Source organism: Dreissena polymorpha, chromosome 3 (genome assembly GCF_020536995.1).
Source record: "Dreissena polymorpha isolate Duluth1 chromosome 3, UMN_Dpol_1.0, whole genome shotgun sequence".
Lineage (NCBI taxonomy): Eukaryota > Metazoa > Mollusca > Bivalvia > Myida > Dreissenidae > Dreissena > Dreissena polymorpha.
In genome coordinates, this window is record NC_068357.1 from 14,806,045 (window position 1) to 14,828,775 (window position 22,731).

The 22,731-nt window shown below is 38.0% G+C and overlaps 2 protein-coding genes across 9 annotated transcripts in view; one reads left to right on the forward strand and one right to left on the reverse strand.

The window, feature by feature from the left end:
- LOC127873077 (galactose mutarotase-like) overlaps positions 1 to 22,731 on the forward strand; it is a 320,608-nt gene that overhangs the window by 295,303 nt on the left and 2,574 nt on the right. The window contains exons 1-7 of one of the 5 annotated variants that reach the window (XM_052416669.1): positions 4,330 to 4,470; positions 5,363 to 5,471; positions 9,425 to 9,555; positions 19,114 to 19,271; positions 19,495 to 19,704; positions 20,713 to 20,794; positions 21,088 to 21,232. In XM_052416669.1, the coding sequence (XP_052272629.1) occupies positions 5,407 to 5,471; positions 9,425 to 9,555; positions 19,114 to 19,271; positions 19,495 to 19,704; positions 20,713 to 20,794; positions 21,088 to 21,232 (791 nt within the window). In that variant the 5' untranslated portion in view covers positions 4,330 to 4,470; positions 5,363 to 5,406. Of the gene's footprint in view, positions 1 to 4,329; positions 4,471 to 5,252; positions 5,472 to 9,424; positions 9,556 to 12,321; positions 16,158 to 19,113; positions 19,272 to 19,494; positions 19,705 to 20,712; positions 20,795 to 21,087; positions 21,233 to 22,731 lie in introns of those variants that run through there. The other 4 variants (XM_052416674.1, XM_052416673.1, XM_052416675.1 and 1 more) reach the window with 4 other exon arrangements.
- The window catches only part of LOC127873084 (uncharacterized), a 344,149-nt gene that overhangs the window by 209,900 nt on the left and 111,518 nt on the right, over positions 1 to 22,731 (reverse strand). The gene's annotated exons all lie outside the window — the stretch shown is intronic.

Consider the following 22,731-nt stretch of genomic DNA (forward strand, 5'->3'; position numbering starts at 1 on the left):
CTTCAAAGGTATGGCTCCGGACACAAAAGTGCCGGAAAGACGGACGGGTGGACAACGCCAAAACAATATCCCTCCGCCTATGGCGGGGGATAACAAAATCAAGATTAACAACAGACATATCATGTTTTAACTTAAAAAGTGTCCCTCAATTTGGTTTATCTGAAAGAACTGAACAAAAGTGTCACTATCTATGTAAAAGCCACACAGCACTAGTGTATGGATGAATCGTACTGAAAGTTCTTAAGTACGCTCAATAGAAAATTTGCGATAAAAACTGCACTAAAAATGAGCAAAAATAAACATAACAATATAGCACAATAAAAACTGAACTAAGAATGTTATTTCACAGTAAGCCGATATAAACTAATCCGGCATGACCATATTATTTGGGCACCATATACGCTTCCATAATTTTTAAACAACGACCTTTGTCCATATAAATTATATCGACTCCTTCAGTTATATCGCCATGTCAACATTATGTTACTTGCAAGTCATCAAGATATATGCCGTCATACAGTAAACAACACAGAAATAGATAAATTTACAATACGGCTTAAGGTTAAAATATCGGCAGAGATTTAGGCTCTTATGTCAACATGCGAGTTGTTTAAGTCTTGACAACTTATCTTATGTCGAAAAATCATTATAATTTTAGGCGTCATGCTCTTTGGAAAATGACTTGCCATTGTAGTTATAGTCGACACGATGGGTTATTTTTGGCGACATGACTCCTTTTTCATATCATGCCGTCATAAAATGTTGACATCATCACAGTATCAGGGTGTACCATATACGTTTCTATACAAAAGCGTTTATACTAAAGGCTATGTGCTCATATTTAGTACTTACTTCCATATTCCTGTCAACATGTTAACATGTTAAAGTATAAAGAGCAGTGGAAGCGAGGCATTGCATTTCAACCCGCGAGGTATCGGGTCAGTTCGCTGCCAGTGTGTGAATGTCAGAGTTTATATACACGTCATCACCGGAGTTCGCGGCCAGTAAAATAATCGTTATATAATAAAGACGCTATCCGTGAACTAGGTGACCTGGAATTTTCCTCAGACCAGATCTATGCTAAATGAAGATAGTTAGCAATACAATTATGGAATGTCAATAGTAGATTCTTAATGTGTTTTCAACAATACAATGACATATTATATTTTATTAATTTAACAATAATTATTCCGCCATACTGACTAATGTATTAAGCATGAGCGCGATGATTCTCGATACTGTTAATAATCGAATCAAATAGCAATGCCCGACAAACCACTAAAACAGATTTGTTCGAGAACGCGCCTATAAATACGGATACTTCGCGTGTGTCCGTGTGATTCGTATGTTTTAATTTCACTTCCGTTCTTCTTTTGGTTTTCTATTTTGTATCTGTAGGTTTATGACCAGCAATATGTAATAATGTAAAATAAGCCGCGAAAACTCCGCGTAACATCCCGTACTGCGTGTGATGCAGCTAAGAACTGCAAAGAAAAATACATTCGCTATCCTTGATCTCATTCATTGAACTATCAACGCCGTATATCTTTTTTCGGCGTTAGCTGTATACGCCAGCTTTTCACCTTAGCCTGACCTTTGTTAGCGTCCAATAGAATTCAAATAAAACTTCCCGCGGCCAAGTACAGATGAATACACTTCATTGACTGCATTGGCTGATTTGATAATACCACTAGAACATTGGAAACATGTCCGCGTCTTTGTAACACTGTTTTACTGCGTGTTCAGCATTAAACAGTTTTATCTCTAATTAAAGGGCTTAATAGATATAACAGTTTTACACTCAATCTCGACATCAATACAGTTTGTGCGTGCACCTTTTATTTTCAGAGGATTTCCAGCGCAAGAACGTTGTGTACTTAAGGGCCATGTTCTCATATTTAGTACTGACTTCCATATTTCTGTCAACATGTTATATGTAAAAGCAGTGGAAGCGATGCCTCACTTTAATGCAACCCGCGAGGTATAAGGGGTCAGTTCGCGGTTAGTGTGTTTGAATGTCAGAGTTTATATACAGGTCCATATGTGCTGATCGGAGTTCGCGGTCAGTAACATTATAGTTATATAAAAAGACGCTATAGCGAACTAGGTGAACTGGAATTTTCTTTACCAGAAAGATGGTCAATGAAGATATCCAGCGATATTATTTTATGGCATGTCAATAATAGATTCTTTATGTGTTTGCAACAATAACATGATAAATATTATTTTTAATTAATTAACAAGAATTATTCCATCATATTTTCTAATGTATTATTGCATCATATGACTAATGTATCAAGTATGAGCGCGATGATTCTCGATACTGTTAATAATCGAATCAAATACACGTAGTAATACCCGATAAACCACTCAAACAGGTTTGTTCGAAGAACGCGCGTATACATATTTAAAATATGTACGGAGACTTCGCGTGTGGCCGGTTGACTTTGGTTTTCTGTTTTGTATCTATATGTTTATGACCAGCAATATGTAATAATGTAAAATAAGCCGTTTGATGCAGCTAAAAACTGCACAGAAAAAGATATTAGCTATTCTTGATCTCATTCATTTAAATCTTTACCTTCCATAAACTCCAACCACAATCAACGCCGTATATCTTTTTAAAGATATTTCTTGTTTAAAGATACTTCTTGTTGACCTTATGTAAGCTGTAGGCGACCTTTCCATGCGTAACCGTTTGTGCTGACGTTAGGAGTTTGGCCAAAATTGGCATGAGGGATGAAACAGAACACTATTTAAAAATAAATGTTGTTGGAAGTCACATTTATATCGAAGATATGGAAATCGCCGTTATTCAAACTCGCAATACCATTATCGAAATGTATCCGAAGAGGACCTTACGTAATTAATACGTCATATAAACCGTAACATGAATTGCAAATTTATATTAATACAAATTAATACACGCTTATAAAACTCCGCTAATGAACTCTTTTAGTTCATGTTTTTTTTGTAGTAGCTAGAAAAAATGGTTTCTGTGATTATGTTGCTGGATGTTGGCTTTCCACAAAGCCTGGTCATCATAACCCCAAAATACCAGCTAGTGTAATAAGAAGGCTTGTTAAAGATACACATTTCCAATCCAAATACTTCCATGTGTAAATTCAATATTTGTACTCAATATACTTTCTATGCTTTGTACACGTATTCCACGTATAGCGGTTCTGGTTACGTGTATTTGGACCCACGATATCAATCACACTAGAAACTCAGTTGTATGCAATATTGCTATTGCTTTTCATCCTATTCAGGACGCTGAAAGTTCATGCATCCATCGGTTAAACGTTTTTCGAAACTTCAAACCATTGAAGGGTTTATACTTGGAGGTCTTTAAAATGTCGAAAAAATAATAATTTCACTACGGACTAAAACTATGCACAATTGACAACGTTAGTTTAAAGACATTACCCGTGCATAAATAAACTCTTTATCGACTCAATCCAATGTTTATTATTTTATGTTTTAGCATTGCTTTTGGAAAACCGAGTTTAATGCATGTGCGTCAATTGTCGTCCCTCTAAGCACAGGCTTAGAAGGGACGACACTTTCCGCCTCAACTGGATTTTCTTAAAGAAGTGACTTCTTTCAAACAAAGTTTTCTTGAAAACAGAAAGGATCGTCCTTGATTAGATTGTGCAGACTGCATAGGCTCATTTGGGACGACATTTTACGCACATGCATTAAGCCCCTTTCTCCCAGAGCGAGGATAATTTCTATGGTACTTGAAGTTCGCTGAGGCATTCTGTATAAGAGACCTGTCCGTGCAATCATAAAACAATTGTTTGTTTCCATTAACCCTACCGACCTTAATTGTTCTGCCGACCTTAAACTTATTTTTGTATCCCAGGTTGCGGTTTTGATCAGTCATGCCAAATTGACTAAAATAACAATTAATTTTGAGACCAAAATCTCGATTAAGTAATATGTTATGTATCAACTTTAAATGAAGTACCAGTAACAGAATAAATAATGGAAGTTTGAAAGGAGAATAATACAACTACTGTTTTTTTAACCAATGGGTGCTTAGAAAATAAAATTGCAGCGTAACATAAATTTGTCGTACGAGTTTAAATAAGAAGGACTCCGGATATCTATAAGCATTACTTGAAGTTCAATGATACTGGCAAGAAGGCTGTAGAGTGTAGAGGAGGGACACTGATGGTGTCTGAAACATAGTTACCATAGATACCATAAGCAGACGGACTTCAAGCGTGATATCGTTATTCACAAATAATTATATACAAGTTTATCAGAATTTCAACGGTTTCATAGCAATAATTACTAATATGTCAAAGATACTTAATCTTAAGTTGTGACTGATAACTGCAGAAGTCAAGTACACTACACAGTGTGTATTGAAGAGTCAAGTTCATTGTATAGTTGTAGCGTATTCATGTTGATCAAGATAACATTTTGTGTTAAATTGTTTAATATAGAGTTTACAATTTGGTAAGTAGCTTATATACATCATATATCGTACAAGCTCTATTGAATTTGTATATTATGGTTATATGTGCAACACCCATGAGCGTATAGTCACGGTTATTACCATCTGTATTTTGTTAACCCATTTATGCCTAGCGTCTCGAAAAATGGCCTTGGCAAACACCGTAGATCCAGATGAGACGCCGCATGATCCGGCGGTTGTAGAAGACACTGTTGTTGTCTGCAACATAGTAACTATAAGAACACGTACTTCAAACGTGCTTTCGTATTTGCGGATAAATGAGTCGCGTTCTGAGAAAACTGGGCATAATGCATGTGCGTAAAGTGTCGTCCCAGATTAGCCTGTGCAGTCCGCACAGGCTAATCGGGGACGACACTTTCCGCTTTTATGGCATTTTTCGTTGAAAGGAAGTCTCTTCTACACGAAAATACAGTTAAGGTGGAAAGTGTCGTCCCTGATTAGCCTATGCGGACTGCACAGGCTAATCTGGAACGACACTTTACGCACATGCATTAAGCCCAGTTTTCTCAGAAGACGAGTTAATTATTTCGTCCTCATTTTTTAAGTTGATCAGCATTACCACGGTTTCATAGAAATAATTATGTCCGACAGTCTTAATCTAAAGTTGTTACTGATTACTGCAACCGGTCCACTACACTGTTTGTCGTGCAAACATCGTTCGTTCACACTAGTTATGGTGTACTCCTGTTGACCTATGTAATAATGTGTACTGATTTGTTTCATCAAGCGATTACATTTTAATAACTAATAACAGATATCGTATCATCTCTATGTACTTTATATATTAAGGTTGTACGAGTAACACTCGGATGAGTGGTTATTTATGACTGTATTTGTGTTATTATAACATGTTTCTTGTTTTAATTAAAACAGCTGCGTGCCCTGATATTCCGGACTAGAAAGTCGAAAGGACAAAAATGCCAATACAGAGGTCACATTACGACACCACGAAGGATGGACAAGAAATAGACAGGTTTGTTAGGTAAATTTTTATATTCACTAGTGGAGTGTAATATTCACCCAAACCTCTTCTCTATCAATATCTAGCAATTTACCAGCATATGTTATTTACACAGACAACATCAGAAGATTACATTTTTCTCGTGACAACTAAGTAATAAGTATGTGTTACATATCGATGGTTATGAGTACGTTCCTTTTTTCTTGTTCCTTATTCCTTTTTCGAATAAGACAGACAGACAGAAAGATAATTTATTCGAGACTTATATAAAGTACATCGTCTATATATATATACATTCGAAAATATATATTGTCACGTGATTTTATACAAAAAATAAATACGAAGAAAAATGAGTTAGATACAAAAAACACAAACAGAAAACTCGTGTTTTTTTGTTACAAATGCAGTTGGAAATATATAACATACATCATATGTATACAGGAGATGAATATATATTATGATATATCATTTATCAGTCTTGATTGTATAGATAGCGCGTTTTTGACAAACAGTGACAGATTAATAAGTTCCATTTTATCCACCGTTTTTAACAAATTTAAGTAGTTATTAACAGATGGTTTGATATAATATTTGTTGTTTATGTTTGTTTTTTCTAAAATCATTATACGTAGGGAATACACAAAAAAAATGATATTCATCCTCAATGTCATTTAAATCACGGAACATGCAATATCTTACAGATCTTTCCTCTACATTTCTAGCGTATCTACCCGTTTGGATTCTCAAAGGATGTACAGATTAACGTTATCTCCTAACATATGCTCTTAATGATTTAGATAGAATATTTATATATGGTTCATATAGTAAAGAGGCTTTAAACTGCCTATACATATCCACCATAGAGCTTTCGTTCACAGCATTGTACCATTTAAGTTTAAAAGAGTCAACAATTCTACATTTAAATACAAACAAAAATGATTTCATATCAAAAGCATGCACATTTTCGAATACATCTGGAAAACCATAATCGTCCTTTTAACACTGTATACCCAATTTTTACAACCCTTTTCACAATATCTAACGGCTTCGTTGTATACATATTTTAAAATGAGGTTGTCGATTGACTGCAGCTCAAACCAATATTTCAGTATACGTACATATCTATGTTTATAAAGCGGATATCTCCCAAGTTTGCCATACACCATATTATTACATGAATTAAGTCTAACTTTTAATAGACGTTTTAAGAATTTTAGATGCAGCCTCTCTAATTCTTTTGATTTAGTATATCCTCAAACGTCTGCTCCATAATTGATGATAGAGCCAACAAATGCATCAAACAATTGACAAAGAGTACTAGGCTTCAAATCAGAGTCCTGGCATTTACAAAGTAAAACATTCATGCCCTTTACCAACTAAATATTTTTGATTTAGATTAAACTACCTGTTTAATTTAGAACAACTATTTAAAAGTTGAAATCACTAACAACTTCTATTGGCTGACTATTGTAGGTCCACTTCACTGAGGTCAGTAATCCACCTCGCTTACGAAAAACCATAATTTTGGTCTTAACAATGTTAACCTGCAATCCCCAGTTGTTGCAGTAAGTGTGCAAATGGTCTTAATGGTTTTGAATTTCTGTTGGATTTTTACCTATAGTAGCCATGTCGTCAGCAAACAAAAGCCTCAATGTCACAATTCCACTTTCCTTATTTAAGATAAACATATTTGATACTGGGTTTTTAGGAAAATCATGCATTCAATTCTCAAGTTAATAAAATCAAACTAATGCGAATATATTAACTTTATGTATTACGTTAGAGGTTCACGTTATTTTCGCGCTTGCACAAATCACAAACGGAACTGGCAACACAACCTAACGCTTTTACATTATTTTACATAAATGTGATATAAAAATGCAAGTAAGTACATTTCAACATGTTCGTTTTTATTTATAATTAAATTCCTTTTTAGCGGATGATGATAATGAAAAGGGAACTAGATCCGTATTCCTTAATCAAGCCGAATAAAGAATTGGCATTCTTTTACTATAACATCAATGAAATTTATCCAAAGTTTACCACATATAAATTAACATTTTTGTATTTATAGGTAAGATATTTAAGATATTTACTGCAATACATTTCTAATTAATTAAACTTCATGATAACAAAGTTCCTTATTTGATTTGAATACGGAATATTGAACTGGTTTTAAACAAATCTATAAAGAAGGCACACGTGTACAGCTAGTTTTCGCGCAAGTGTTTTAATTATAAAATAAATAAAATATTGAGGCATCTCGATGAAACTTTCAAGTCTACTAGAGGCACCTAGATCGCTGTCTCCAGTGCAGTCTTACCGCTAGGGTGGCGTGTTGAACTATCTTTTTATCCTTAATCATATCCATTTGTTACTGTTTACGTTCAAACGGAATGAGATATCTAAAACATGTTCAGTATTCAGGTATCATAGTCTTGGCCAAAGGTCCGTAGCAGAACCGAATTTAAGAACTATATCAGATATATAAATAACGAATCTTACTTTAAACATCGACAATAATACCGAGTATAAAGCTGTGCTATGCGTGAATGATCCGAATTAAAGTATCCGAAATAATGGCCTCTGAGTAAGGAATTGAAAAACTCTAAGCATATGGAAGCAAGATTTTAAGTAATCATGGTTTTACATGACAACGAGGAAAAACTCATGTGTATCACATACTTCTTATATAGCTAAGTAAATTAATATTAACGTAAATGTCACAGTACTATCGCTAAGTTGGTTACATTGAGTTGCGTCACTTAACGTTGAGTTATTGTTTCAGCAAAATAATGTATAACATAAAAGTAGCCAATTAAAAAATATTCATAAAAGTTATATTACATAGAGAACAAGGTGCAGAAAATGATAAATGAGCATTTACCAACTAATTATGTTTTAAAGTGATACCCTTTTCAGTTCTCGGGGTATGCTCCAGACAAAAGGCACACACATTAATATAAGGTTAAATGTTTATAATAAATCTTAAAACTCGGGAAGCAAGACTTGTGGTTTTTGAGCAATGCATATCCCATTTATGAGCTATACATAAGTTTATGGTCAACTTGATGCCTGTTTTTCGAGATATGCTGAGGACACAAATTAAGTGCAAAATTAAAAAAAGGACAATAACTTTGAATATATGGAATAAAACATTATAGTTCAAGTGGATTGCACGTCACATTAATAAGTTTCAAGTATATACCTATTTTATTTTATTTATTTTTTTATGCCGCGGACAAATTGTTAGTACAAAATAAAGACTGGCTATTGATTGGCCTCCATTTTATGCTGATAAACATTTTCAGAAAGTTTCGTGATGATCGAATGACAATTGGTTGAGTTAGAACCAAGCAAGTGCGGAATGACACAATGACGGAGTTACTGACGGAAAATTAGAACCAAGCAAGTGCGGAATGACACAATGACGGAGTTACTGACGGAAAATTAGAACCAAGCAAGTGTGCAATGACACAACGACGAAGTTTATGACGGAAAAGTAGATCCAAGCAAGTGCGAAATGACACAATGACGGAGTTACTGACGGAAAATTAGAACCAAGCAAGTGCGGAATGACACAATGACGGAGTTACTGACGGAAAATTAGAACCAAGCAAGTGCGGAATGACACAATGACGGAGTTACTGACGGAAAATTAGAACCAAGCAAGTGCGGAATGACAGTATGACGGAGTTACTGACGGAAAATTAGAACCAAGCAAGTGCGGAATGACACAATGACGGAGTTACTGACGGAAAATAAGAACCAAGCAAGTGCGGAATGACACAATAACGGAGTTACTGACGGAAAATAAGAACCAAGCAAGTGCGGAATGACACAATGACGGAGTTACTGACGGAAAATTAGAACCAAGCAAGTGCGGAATGACACATTGACGGAGTTACTGACGGAAAATATACTCTTCTGATGCTTTAAAAAGGTTCGTCCCTTTCATTCCCGCATTTTTGCAGGTACGTGTTGAGCAACAACAACCAGTACGAAGTGCACATCATCACGTACGGAGGCATCATCACGAACATCTTCGCTCCAGACAAGGAGGGGCTTAGAGAGGACGTGGTGCTGGGTTTAGACACGTACGAAGGTAAAGAGGAAACTCTGGACTTAAATATATTTAAGCCTCCTTCTGGGTAACCCTTGCTAAATGCGTGTAAGTGTCGCCCCAGATTAGCTTGTGCAGTTCGCACAGGCTAACCAGGCACGACATATTCCGCTTTTATGGTAGTTTTCGTTAAAAGGATGTCCCCTTTTTACTAAAATCCAATTGATGCGGAAAGTTTCGTTCCTGAATAGCCTGTGCTGACTACACAGACTAATCTTGGTCGAAACTTAACACACATACATTAAAGCCCGTTTTTCCAGAGCGATACTCATTTTCAAAATAAAGGAAAAGTGCGGACTTTAATCTCGTTCAGTCGTGCACGACATTCAATACGCATTGAAAGGCAAGCGTTGGACAAATAGTTTTATTACCAAAATGCATTAAGATTGTTTTTATAAAACTTATGTTAGCATTTATCTTATATCTTTATGTTGGGGTAACTATCCATGTTGACATGCCGCGAGTACCGATTGTAGAAAATTGGCGCAGTTAATCAATAACTCTAGGTAGAGTTCTGTATGCATCAAGTCTGATATGACGTCATCGATCATTCCCATGAGGTACAAGACCAGTGTTGAAGCTTCTGCGTTTTTTAAGTGTTCGTGCAGTGGTGCGCTTAGTGGCTGAACGGTTTCTAGGAACGTTTGTAGACGTGTCGGCGAGTCGGTAAAGGGGCACTCAAAAAGTGCGTGTACCACTTCGATGTGCATGTACTGGTGTGTGCACTCGCCGAGGAACGCTAACTTTTGTAAGTCGATAAGCGCTTCGATGGATGTCATTCCCGCAAGGCCGAGCACCATGTCTGAGCGCGTGAGGTGGGGGAGACCTTGGGCACGTTTCAAACAAAAGTGGTGGGCTACCTCGAGATGCTGCATGTCGGCAATCGAGATACTGTTCCACATCTCACAGCCAAACAGCGCTTTGGGAATGACTGCGGTCTTGTACAGTTTAATCGCGGTGTTTGGGTTTGCTCCGGACCTTCCGGACACTTTCTGGGAGAGGGAAAGGAACTTGCCTCTAATTGTCTGTTTCACAGCGTCAATGTCGTAAGGGTATTTTCCACTGATCGACTGGATTATGCATAAATGTTTGTAATTTACCGCTTCAGGTATTGGTGTTGAGTCATATTCAATCTGGAGAGTGAGTACTGCTTTGGACCGTTTTCGGCCCATGGTCATAACGGCACATTTGGAAGCGTTGTTTGTGAAACGCCACTTGTTGGCGTATGAGCTGCACTTCTCCACCAGTTCGTTTAAGCCGTGGCGCAAAAGCGACAGGAGTACCACGTCGTCAGCTTGGGTTGGGGAACATAAAGAATGGTCGGCGATCTTTAAGCCGTACGGGCATGTCGTGAGTTTGTTTAGCATGTCGTTTATGTAGGCGATCTAAAAGAATGGTGCACATATGCTGCCCTGCCGGGTGCCCTGTTCAATTGGGAGGGGTTCCGAGACAAATCCACGTGAGAGTACACGACTGGTGAAATTTTGGAGTGACTCAAAGATAACTCGGATTACTTTCCCACGGACACCAAGCTGGTGAAGTTTGTAAACCAGCCCGTTGATCCAGACTTTGTCGAAGGCTGACTGAGCGTCCAGATAACACGCGTAGATGCTGCTTCCACGTTCGCAGCAGTAGTCGCGAGTCTCTTGTAGCATGTCTGATACCATTTTGCAGTTTTTGTTTTTTTGGAACCCGTATTGTAGTTATTGAGTTGAGACCATGCTGAGGTGTTTTCTATGCGTTTCATTAGCAGATTTTTAAAAACTTTTGCGACCACTGAGATATGAGATATAGCCCGATAGCTGTTGGGGTCAGTCGGTTGCTTCCCCTTTCCTTTATGCAGGGTGACAATAAGACCATGTTTGAAACTGTAAGGTACTTGGCAGTAGGTCAGTATCGAGTTTGACAAGACACTCTGTTTAGGTTGGGCCGCCATATTTCAGGTGTTCATATGTGATGTTGCCGAGTGATGCGCTTTTGTTGTTTGGTTGTTCCTTGATTATTTGATCCAATTCCGTTATGTTTGTTTCGTAGGCAAATTCTGTGTTGTCATGATCGACGTCTGGAGTTTTGAAGTACTCGGTTACTGAATTTTAAACGAGTTCTTGGTGAAAAGGGTCGAACTTGGGTTTCTCTTCGAATGAGTATAAGCGCTTGAAGTGGGAGTTCCAACCTCGGAGCACCCCATCGATGGTTGTCTCCCGCTTCCCCTCGAAATCGAGTTCACGACCATTTTGTTTGCTATTTGTGCATTTGGAGTTGACAACTTTCGAGAAAGCTTTTTGATCTATTTCGGCTAAAGTGTCTATTTTCTCCATTTCATCTTCGTCGTATCGGTGACTAGCCATGCGAAGGTTTCGTCCAAAGGTTTTCTTCATTGCTTTGTAGTGCGCATATTCTTGTGAATCAGTGCGCCTGCCGCTCCTGATCTATGCAAGGCGTGCAAGGCGTAGTTGGTGATGTTTGTTTTTAAGTTCGGATGACCAAACTGGTTTTAAAAAGCGTTTGTATGTTCTACTGCGCGCAAGCCAATGTCACTAACACGTAGCGATTGCGCCCGCCAGCGAGTTCATTCATCAGTCGTTACAAGCCGAGAGCGCAGAGCATCAAACCGAATGGCTAGCACAAATGCAAATCTGAGTACTACTTTAAACTTCTCGCAAAGCCAGGCTAATCGCTCGCAACGCACAAAAAGTACGAACAGCTCTCTAGCGGCGACAATTATCAATATTGCCAATGCTATTTCAGTGAAGACGCAGTCGGCTTCAAAAACAAAGTCTGGTGACGTTCCACGTCCACAAATACCCGCTCCCTCCGTGGATCCGGCGAGTGTCACTCCGACAGAGATCAAAACACCAAATGTTAGCTTGCAGGCTGAGAGTTTAGACCCTGTTGTATAGGGAATGCAGGTGAAGGTCAAATTACGTGCTTCGCTCCTAAACGTTCAGGTTTTGATAACTAAGCGTTTAAATAAACTGAAAAGTAGTGAATTACAAGCATTATTCAATAAAAGTGATATAGTTTTGCTGACAGAGACATGGTCTGAAGAATTCATTGACTACAAGGTTGACGGCTTTGACTATTTCGCGCTTCATCGAGTAAAGAATACTAATAGCAAAAGGAGCTCAGGGGGGATTATGATTTATATTAGAAATAATTTAGTAACTGATGATATAATCTATATGCAAGACTCAGATGATCTTTTGCGGATAAGGATTAACAAAAATCAATTAGGGATATCAGATGATTTGTTTATTGGTTTATGTTATGTTATATTGTCCCAGAATCCAGTGCGAGATACAATTTATATGAAACAAACCCATTCGATAGAATACTGGATTCGATTGTGAAAATTAAAAGCGTCTCAAATAGATCCCAATTAATCCTTTGTGGTGATTTTAATAGCCGCACAATTGATATGCCAGATTTTGTCACTAACGATGTTGATTCAGATTATTTACCTTTACCCGATGATTATGATATTGATATATTTTTACCTAGATTTACACAAGATAAGTGTGTTAATAACAATGGAAATTTGCTTATTGATATCTGCATACAGTCGGGTTTACGAATCTTAAATGGCAGGGTAGGAAACGATAACGGTATGGGAAATTGTACTTATATTGGAAGCAGAGGCTCTAGTCTCATCGATTATGTTTGCATAACAATAGTATTCACAGCACAATACGCAATGAAGATTGTAACACGGTTCAATACAAGTTTGTTTATTCGTCTTGGTGTAAGAGGTAAAATGCTAAATGTTATACAAAGTATGTATTATTCAATTAAATCCAATTAAATCCAAAATTAAAATTCATAACACAGTTGGAAAAGACTTTAACCGCCTTTTGGGTGTAAGACAAGGTGAGTGTCTATCTCCATTACTTTTTTCTCTATTTTTAAACGATTTCGAAGAAACATTCATCTTAAATGGCTACGAAGGGGTCGACCTTTTGATGTTTCAAATATTTATTCTCTTATACGCTGATGACATTGTATTATTTGCGGTTACACCTCAAGCCTTACAAAGTGGATTTGAAAATCTTAGCAGCTACTGTCAAAAATGGCAATTAAAGTTAATGTTAACAAAACGAAGGTAATTGTGTTCCGAAAAGCAGGACCACTTGCAAGGAACATACACTTTTACATATACTAATGAAAATATTGAAATTGTTAGTAATATGTCTTATCTTGGAGTCGTTTTCACGAGTGGTGGATCTTTTAACCAGACGCAAATAACCTTAGCAGGGCAAGCAAGAAAGGCCATTTTTAAAATGAAAAAATACTTATGTACCATTACAAATATAACAGTAAGCCATCAATTAGAATTGTTTGATAAACTCGTTAAACCAATTTTGAACTACGGTTGCGAAGTTTGGGGCTTTCATAAAGCACAAAATATTGAAAGTCTTTACACTCAATTTTGTGAAAATATCTTAGGTGTTAAAAGGGCAACCCAAAATGATTTCGTTTACTGTGAGTTAGGGCATCATTCGCTTATTGTAAGTAGATATTTTAAAATAGTTAAATACTGGTTTAAAATAATAGGAAGCAAAGAAAATAAGTATATTAAACTTATATATAACATAATGAAACATGACTTTGAAATGACACCGTCTAAAAAAAATTGTGTTAGTTCGTTGCATCAACTGTTGTCAAGTTTAGGGTTTTTAGAAGTATGGATACACCAAGGGGTAGGACAAAAAGAAGATTTCTTGTCATTAATCAAAAAAAGAATTATGGATTGTTTTTATCAAAATATAAATTCACGATTAACGGAATCTAGTCGAGCCTTGTTTTACAGGCATCTTAACATAAACAATGATTTAAAAATGTACCTCACAAGCATCTCAAATGAAAACCATCGCATTGCTCTTTCTAAACTCAAAGTATCATCTCATCGTTTAATAATTGAATCTGGTCGCTGGCATAAACCCATTGCTACTTCTTATAACGAAAGAAAATGTACACACTGTCAAAAAATTGATGACGAATATCATTTTATTTTAGAATGTTCTTTATTAAATGACTTAAGAAAGAAATATATCGATAAAAAGTATGGGTTACGAACTAACATGCAAAAATGTATTGTATATAAATTCACAAAATGCACTAACATTAAGAAAACTAGCTTCTTTTACATTTCTTGGTTTGAAAGTTAAGAATTAACACCATAATCCTTTATATAAGTAATGCCATTCATTAAATTAAATCTCCTATACATGTATAGCTTGAAATATTTCATTACGAATTGTTTAACTTAACATTAAACTAAAGCTCCTATACATGTATAGCGTGACATATTTCATTACGAATTGTTTAACTTAACATTAAATTAAAGCTTCTATACATGTTTAGCTTGACATATTTCATTACGAATTGTTAACATAAGTTGCTTACCCTGTTTACCGGTTATTAAAATATTCATATGAAAAGTAACTTACCTATGTTTTGCTGGTGTTCATAATACTACTCTTTCTTACGTTTTCATGTATCCAACGTACACAGAAAATTATGATGCGTTAATATACTCATACTGAGTGATCGGCAATTATATCTTGATCGCCTCTATTAAAGGCTCCTCCGTTTTGTTTTGATGATTATTGTGTTGTTCATGTACTTTTTGTGTATGTTTTGTTTACTTGTGATCGGCAATTATTTCTTGATCGCCTCTTTTTAAACTCATTTAAGAAAGTATTGGATTATTATTATTTTGAAATGCATTTTTCGATTATAATTATTTATCATTCATAATGGGCTTCTCTGCTTGTTTTCATGATTATTGTGTTGTCAATGTACGTTTTATGTATGTTTAGTTTACTTGTGAGTGTGGGCATGTGTGTATGGGAGTAGGTGTATTCGTGTGCGCGTGTGTGAGTGTGGGTGTATGTGTATGGGCGTGCGTGTGTATTTTTTTTGCATTTTGCTTTGCCTACGTTGTTGTTAATTTTATTGTGAATTTATGTTGTCCTCATGTGCCTACTATGGCGTATCGGATAGAAATTAACACCTATATATATATGTTCGTTTTGAGACGCATTTTTCAGACACAGAACTTATGCATCGCACTATATGGGAGAACGTCTCATTAACGTCTTTGTAGTCCAACTGAGTCAAGCGCAGGTGCTCACTTACGGCGTTCTTGTATTCATTGATTTCATTGGAGTTTGACCAACGGTATGTCACCATTGGTTGTGCTTGAGAAGAACATGTTTCATCTTGGCGGATATCGATAGAGAGGCTGATACAAACTGGGAGATGGCGAGAAACGTTCAGTGGTACATCAGGTATGACCCCGCAGCTGTTGACTGTATGTGATAAGCGCTCGTCTAAAAGTATATGGTCAATGCGCGAGGGGTTGGCGTCATTGTAGGGGTAAAACGTAAATGGAGGACCTGTGCATGACACTGTGTCCGTAGCAACATATAAATGGAGAGATTTAGCAAGTTCCGTAACGTACATGTCACGGGATCGGAGATGAGTGGTGACGTCTGATCTGGGAAATCTGGCGTTGAAGTCGCCCATAATCAGGATGCAATTAGATTTTGTGTGCACAGTATATATGTCCCATAGTTGGTCCACTGAGGTTTTGAAGCTGCTAGTGTCGTGATTAGCTGCCGGGAGGTAGACTTGTAGTATGAGAATTGAGATCGAGCCGCAGCATATGCGTATGGCTGCAATTCTGTCGGTGTATGTGTCTACGATTTCAACCAGGTTATTAAGATCTGTATGCCACATGATTGCGACGCCACATTTCCCGAAGTAACGACCATTGGAGTTTGCTGGGTTGGCGCATGTGATGGTACTTGCACGATAATTTTTGTCAATACTGTTAAAAATGTTAGCGTTGTTGTCAAGGAGCCAATGTTCTGAGATGCCACATGTAGATATTCGTTTGGTGTTCAATTCTTTCAGTAAATACGGGATGGCTGCCATTATGCCTGTAGCATTATATGAAAGTAGGCGTATATCCATGTTATTTCGTGTAAGAACAGCTGCGGTTTGTTTCGTGTCGGAAGCGACGCACGTATTCATTGCGCTGAATCCATGGGCGGCATGATATGCCTTCTGGACAAGTGATGCTATCGTCAATTTTCTCAGCCTGCTCGGTGTCCACTACAATTTGAGCAACTTTGCAGTCTTCGCGAGATGTTACAAGGAATTTCACAGATCTATATGAGGTTTTTTTAATTCTCATATCACTTGTGAGTAAGTCTTCTAGGCCTTTAACATCGCTGTCTAGGCCGATGCCCTTTATAACGTAGGATTTGTGATGCTTTCTAGCGACTGTGCTGAAACGACCGCTGGTTTTGTTGCTGGAAGCCATCCAGTCGCTTGGCAACATAGAGATCATGTTGTGAGGTGTCCTGTAGGTTGTATGAGTCGGGCTTCTCGATTACGCTCTGGTTGCGAACTGGGCTGCTAGTTACAAGCAGATGCTCTGATGGAGGTAATGTGTCGATGAGTATTTCGCGTGATTGGCGCGCTCCTGTGGTGTTGTGTTGTTCCGTTGAGCAGGGATGCATAGCTCTGGGAGATGGTTTCGGGCGCACAGTCTGCTGGATTTCGACTTAGCGTGACATGGCCTTTGTGTTGATGCTTATGTCTGCTGGAGTAACTTCTTGTGTACTTGATTTTTGAGCGTGCGGATCAGCCGCACTGGTTTCCGCGACAATCATATGGGCGGATGTTGTTGAGCACGCGCACGTTGGTTGAAAGCCGGAGAGCCTTAGACTATCTTGGAAGCTGTTACACACTCTATCAAGCTTAGAGCTAATTGTCGATGTAAACTTTTCGAGTAACGATTCTACTCTTTTGCCGTAATTGTCAGAGGTAATTTTATGTTCACATTGTTTGAGACGTGTATATACAGATTTTAGTACTGCTTCGTGTTCTGACTTACTTAAAGTGTCGCCAGTAGAGCGCGTTATGTCGTCTTGAAGCCTTTCGCGTCAAATCGTTTAACATGATTTTATTACTTTTTTAAATTGCGGTTTCAGCATCCTTAAACTGTTCGATGCAAATAGAGTTGTCGCGAACCGTTGTTTGTAGAGTAGACATATTATGCGAAAGAGTGATCCGTGATTTTTAAAGTTTCATTAGTGTTCGCGATATGGCTAGAATCCCATTTGACAGAACCAGGTTGTCGCTATTCGAATTGCTTGCGTCGAGATGCTTGCTAAAGATGTTTGAGCATGATTGTAATTCTGACTTTCCTGTGTGAAGATCATTATGTAAAGTGTCCATTTTCTCGTTTACTTTGCACATATTGCTTTTCAGTAAAGTAACTTCTGCTTCCAGAAACGCAACAGTCTCTTTAAGGTCGATCATGTTCCGATCTTGAGTTTGGTTCCGAGCTGGTGTTGGTTGTGAATTGGCTATCATTGCGTGCTGGGAACGGTATAGATCGTCGACGTTAGTAACAGTTCCATCTAGGAACTGCTGAAGTAGGTAGCAGTCTTCGGCGTACTTTTTCGAGCGGTTAGCTCCGCAGCGTTCCTTAAGACTTCCGGTCGCGCAGTTTTCACATAAGCGCTCGTCGAGATAAGTCTTGGCAGACTGCTGTCGTTGTTGTCTGACATGTCTAGTAGTTTAGATATGTATGCGTCTTTCACCAAGCCAAAGAGTTCATTGTTAAGGCGATCAAAGATGACGTCGTCAACTTGAAAGGATGATTCAAGGATCTGCGATGTGAGTGATTGAGAACTTTCTTCAACGTTTTGACTAGATTGTCTTGTTTGTCCGCATTAAATATCTGGTGAGGACGGGTAACTTTGCACAGAATTCAGTGTCGTGAAGCACAGGTTATCCCCCGTGAGTGACATGCTTTCGTATTGATCCGCGATATTTATTTGCACTGTTTGGTCTGATTCACGGTGTACTGATTGGTACGCTTGGCTGATATCGTTATTAGTCATTGTTATATGCCAACGGCTGTCGGGATTAATAAATAGTGCATGACTATACCAATCTTCTGCTCAGTCATGCGTGACGTTTTTGGGGTCATGACCCTTCTACTGGCGGTACTTTTCAATAGTGCTCCCCACCCACTAGAAACCACGGCGAGAGCAAAATCAAGTCTGTATTTCATAAATTCACGCGATCGCTAACTCACAGGTTAAATGACTCGACGCCAGTGCTGTTCTTCATATTATTTGTATTTGTTTCGCTCCATTAGTCACTTTATTCACTAGTTTAAAATTATAATTGAGCAACGCTGAAAAATGTCAACATCCGCTGAAGGTTACAATAACTTTTTTCACGTTGGGTTATCTATCCAGAAAATAACATGTCAAAATCATTACTGTACACAGGCAACTAATTTTTATAACAAACATAAATCTAATCCCGAACATCCACATGCAAGTTAATATGCTAGGAGAGCTTAAATATATTATAATTATCTCTGAAATGGGCGTGTATACATGTGTGTTAATTATATGCCGATTATTGTAGGTTTCGTGCAAAACGAATAACTAACATGTATGTCGCAGATGATATAGAATACGTGCATATTTGTGTTACATTATTTTTTAGACTATACTCTAAAAAGCCGTTATTTTGGAGCAATCATTGGTCGCTATGGTAACAGAATTGGAGGGGCACAATTTCATCTAGACGGTGTTGAATATAGCCTAGCTGCAAATAACTTCGGCAAAAACGGTTTACACGGAGGGAACCGTGGTTTTGACAAAGTATTTATACAGTTCTTAGTATTGAAATTATTTTCAGAAGTATTTGTAATTTATTTTTACTATCCCTAACCAGGTTTATCCAGTGTTGCCATAAATGTTCGCTGTTTGTACGGTTTGTAATAATTTCCGAAAAAGCTCTCGTCTGATCTGAGTATTAGCAATTTTAATAAGATCCATTTTTCCTATACATGTTCAAATTTAAACCAAGCGTTTTTCATTGCAGCAAATCTGGGAGGCGACGGTGGAGCACGACAAGCTCGTGCTCCACTATATGAGCCCTGACAGCGAGGAGGGTTACCCGGGCAACCTGGACTGCTACGTGACCTACCAGCTGACACCGGACAACAAGCTCAACATCACGTACTTTGCCACAACGGACAAGCCGACCATTGTCAACATGACCAACCATAGCTACTTCAACCTCAATGGCCATGTGGGTGGAGTTGCAATTTGTTTAGGTTAACAAACGGTTCCAAAATTTGATGTTTAACACTGAATATGCATCTGTGCCTGTCTCTAGCCCCTTATAAGAGTGAATTAAAGACATTTTTTAATAGATTCAAGCTTTTAAGGCTTCATTTCCAACCCTAAGATACTGATGAGCAGCACATATTATTATAAGCCTGCACAGCCGGCGAGTTACTTTAAGGTTTGCTACTACCGGGCAGAGAGCATTGGCTCTAACAGACATTCGCCTATATTTTAAGTGTAGACATGCTTTGTGCTGTTCAATCCTTAAACTATAAACAATTACTGTTTTCTTAGAATAGGCATATAACAGTCAGATGCGAACAATATATTTTTCACAAACATCGGAAATATATACACCATTAAATGTGTCGTGTTCTGAGAAAATTGGGCATAATGCATGTGTTTAAAGTGTCGTCCCAGATTAGCCTGTGCAATCCGCACAGGCTAATCAGGGTCGACACTTTCCGATTGTATGACATTTTTCGTTTAAATGAAGCCTCTTCTTAGCAAAAATCCAATGTAGGTCGAAAACGTCGTTCCTGATAAACCTGTGCGGACTGTACAGGCTAATCTGGGACGACACTTTACGCACATGCATTATGCCCAGTTTTCTCAGAACACGACTCAAATGAGTAATTACAGACGACAGAATAAAAAGTACAAAATTTGAGCCTCGCTTTGGGAATATGGGACTTAATGCCATGCCTAAAGGTAAATCAGGGACGACACTTATCGCCTGTTGTTATTTCGTTTAAAGGACGTCTCTTCTTGGCGACAATTCCGTTAAGGCTGAATGTGTCGACCAAGATTAGCCTTTGCAGACTGCACACGTTAATCTGATACGAAACTCACTTAACGCACATGCATTAAGCCCCGTTTTCCCAGAGCGAGGCTCATATGGAAAAAAGGAACAGTAGACCAATGAAACTTGTCCTGAACACCCATCACATATGAGTTATATTTATTGTAGGCCGCAGGATCCATTGGCGACCACGTGCTGACAGTTAATGCTCCTCATTACCTTCCAATCGATAAGGAATTTATCCCTTTGGGTATGGTGAAGTTATACAAACGCTGTTTTTAAATGTTATTAATAACATAAACTAGTATGTTTATTATGTTCAATAGCAAAGACGAATTATGGACGACACTTTCCACATTAACTGGATGTTTTTTAAAGAAAGAGACTTCGTGGAAAGGAAAAATACCATAAAAGTGTCTCCACTGATTAGCATGTGTACATATCAGTGTAGTCAGCATAGGCATATCTGGGACGACAATAAAACGCACATGCATTAAACCTCGTTTTTTTTCCAGATGTAGGCTCAAATGTTTATGATTGTAGGAACTCTTGAACCGGTTGAGGGAACCGCCATGGATCTGAGGACGCCCACGTTGCTAGGCGACCGACTAGACACCGTACCGGGAGGATTTGGATTTGACCACAACTTCTGTCTGGGAAGATCCGGTGCATGGAAACATGTCGCAAGGTTAGAATGCATATACTTATACCTTAGTTTACAGTAACTTAACGCAAATATATGCAGTACACGTTTGTGTTTTGTTTGTACATACATGTTTGTTCCGATGCACAGTTTATTGTTGTTGTTTTTACCTTCATAATTAATTTTGAACGCAATTATGTTAACCAGTTTTACTTTTAATATATAATTGTTTCGACGCTGATGCTACAAGTATAACGAACTTTGAACCGCGAAAGGTGATTATAACAAAACTTCTTTATATCGATCGTCATGTAATAAATATAAAGCGAAGTCTAGGTCGTCCGTTAGTGGGCTCGTGTTGTATATCAGCGCAAGTAAAACCCATGTTGTGTCCGTGCTGGGATACATATGAGTCTCATACGATCTACCACATATTATTTTACCCGTAAACGGTCCGAAATATTATGGTAAATGTTTTGTGCTCAGGACACATCCCATACAGTTTGGAGCCCATATGTGTATGCTAATTTGCTAACAATCAGTACTTGTTGACGAGCATGTGAGTTTGATATGTTGGCACTTACCGAACTCGTTGACGAGCATTTGAGTTTGATATGTGGGCACTATATAGAACTTGTTCAAGAGCATGTAAGTTTAATATGTGGGCACTATACCGAACTTGTTCAAGAGTATGTGAGTTTGATATGTGGGCACTATACCGAAATTGTTCAAGAGTATGTAAGTTTGATATGTGGGCACTATACCGAAACTGTCCAAGAGCATGTAAGTTTGATATGTGGGCACTATACCGAACTTGTTCAAGAGCATGTGAGTTTGATATGTGGGCAATATACCGAACTTGTTAAAGAGTATGTGAGTTTGATATGTGGGCACTATACCGAACTTGTTCAAAAGCATGTAAGTTTGATATGTGGGCACTATACCGAACTTGTTCAAGAGCATGTAAGTTTGATATGTTGGCACTTACCGAACTTGTTCAAGAGCATGTGAGTTTGATGTGTGGTCACCATACCGAACTTGTTCAAGAGCATGTGAGTTTGATGTGTGGGCACTATACCGAACTTGTTCAAGAGCATGTGAGTTTGATATGTGGCCACCATACTGAACTTGTTCAAGAGCATGTGAGTTTGATGTGTGGTCACCATACCGAACTTGTTCAACAGCATGTGAGTTTGATGTGTGGTCACCATACCGAACTTGTTCAATAGCATGTAAGTTTGATGTGTGGGCACTGTACCGAACTTGTTCAAGAGCATTTAAGTTTGATGTGTGGGCACTATACCAAACTTGTTCAAGAGCATGTGAGTTTGATGTGTGGGCACTATACCGAACTTGTTCAAGAGCATTTGAGTTTGATATGTGGTCACTATACCGAACTTGTTCAAGAGCATGTGAGTTTGATGTGTGGTCACCATACCGAACTTGTTCAAGAGCATGTGAGTTTGATGTGTGGTCACCATACCGAACTTGTTCAAGAGCATGTGAGTTTGATATGTGGGCACTATACCGAACTTGTTCAAGAG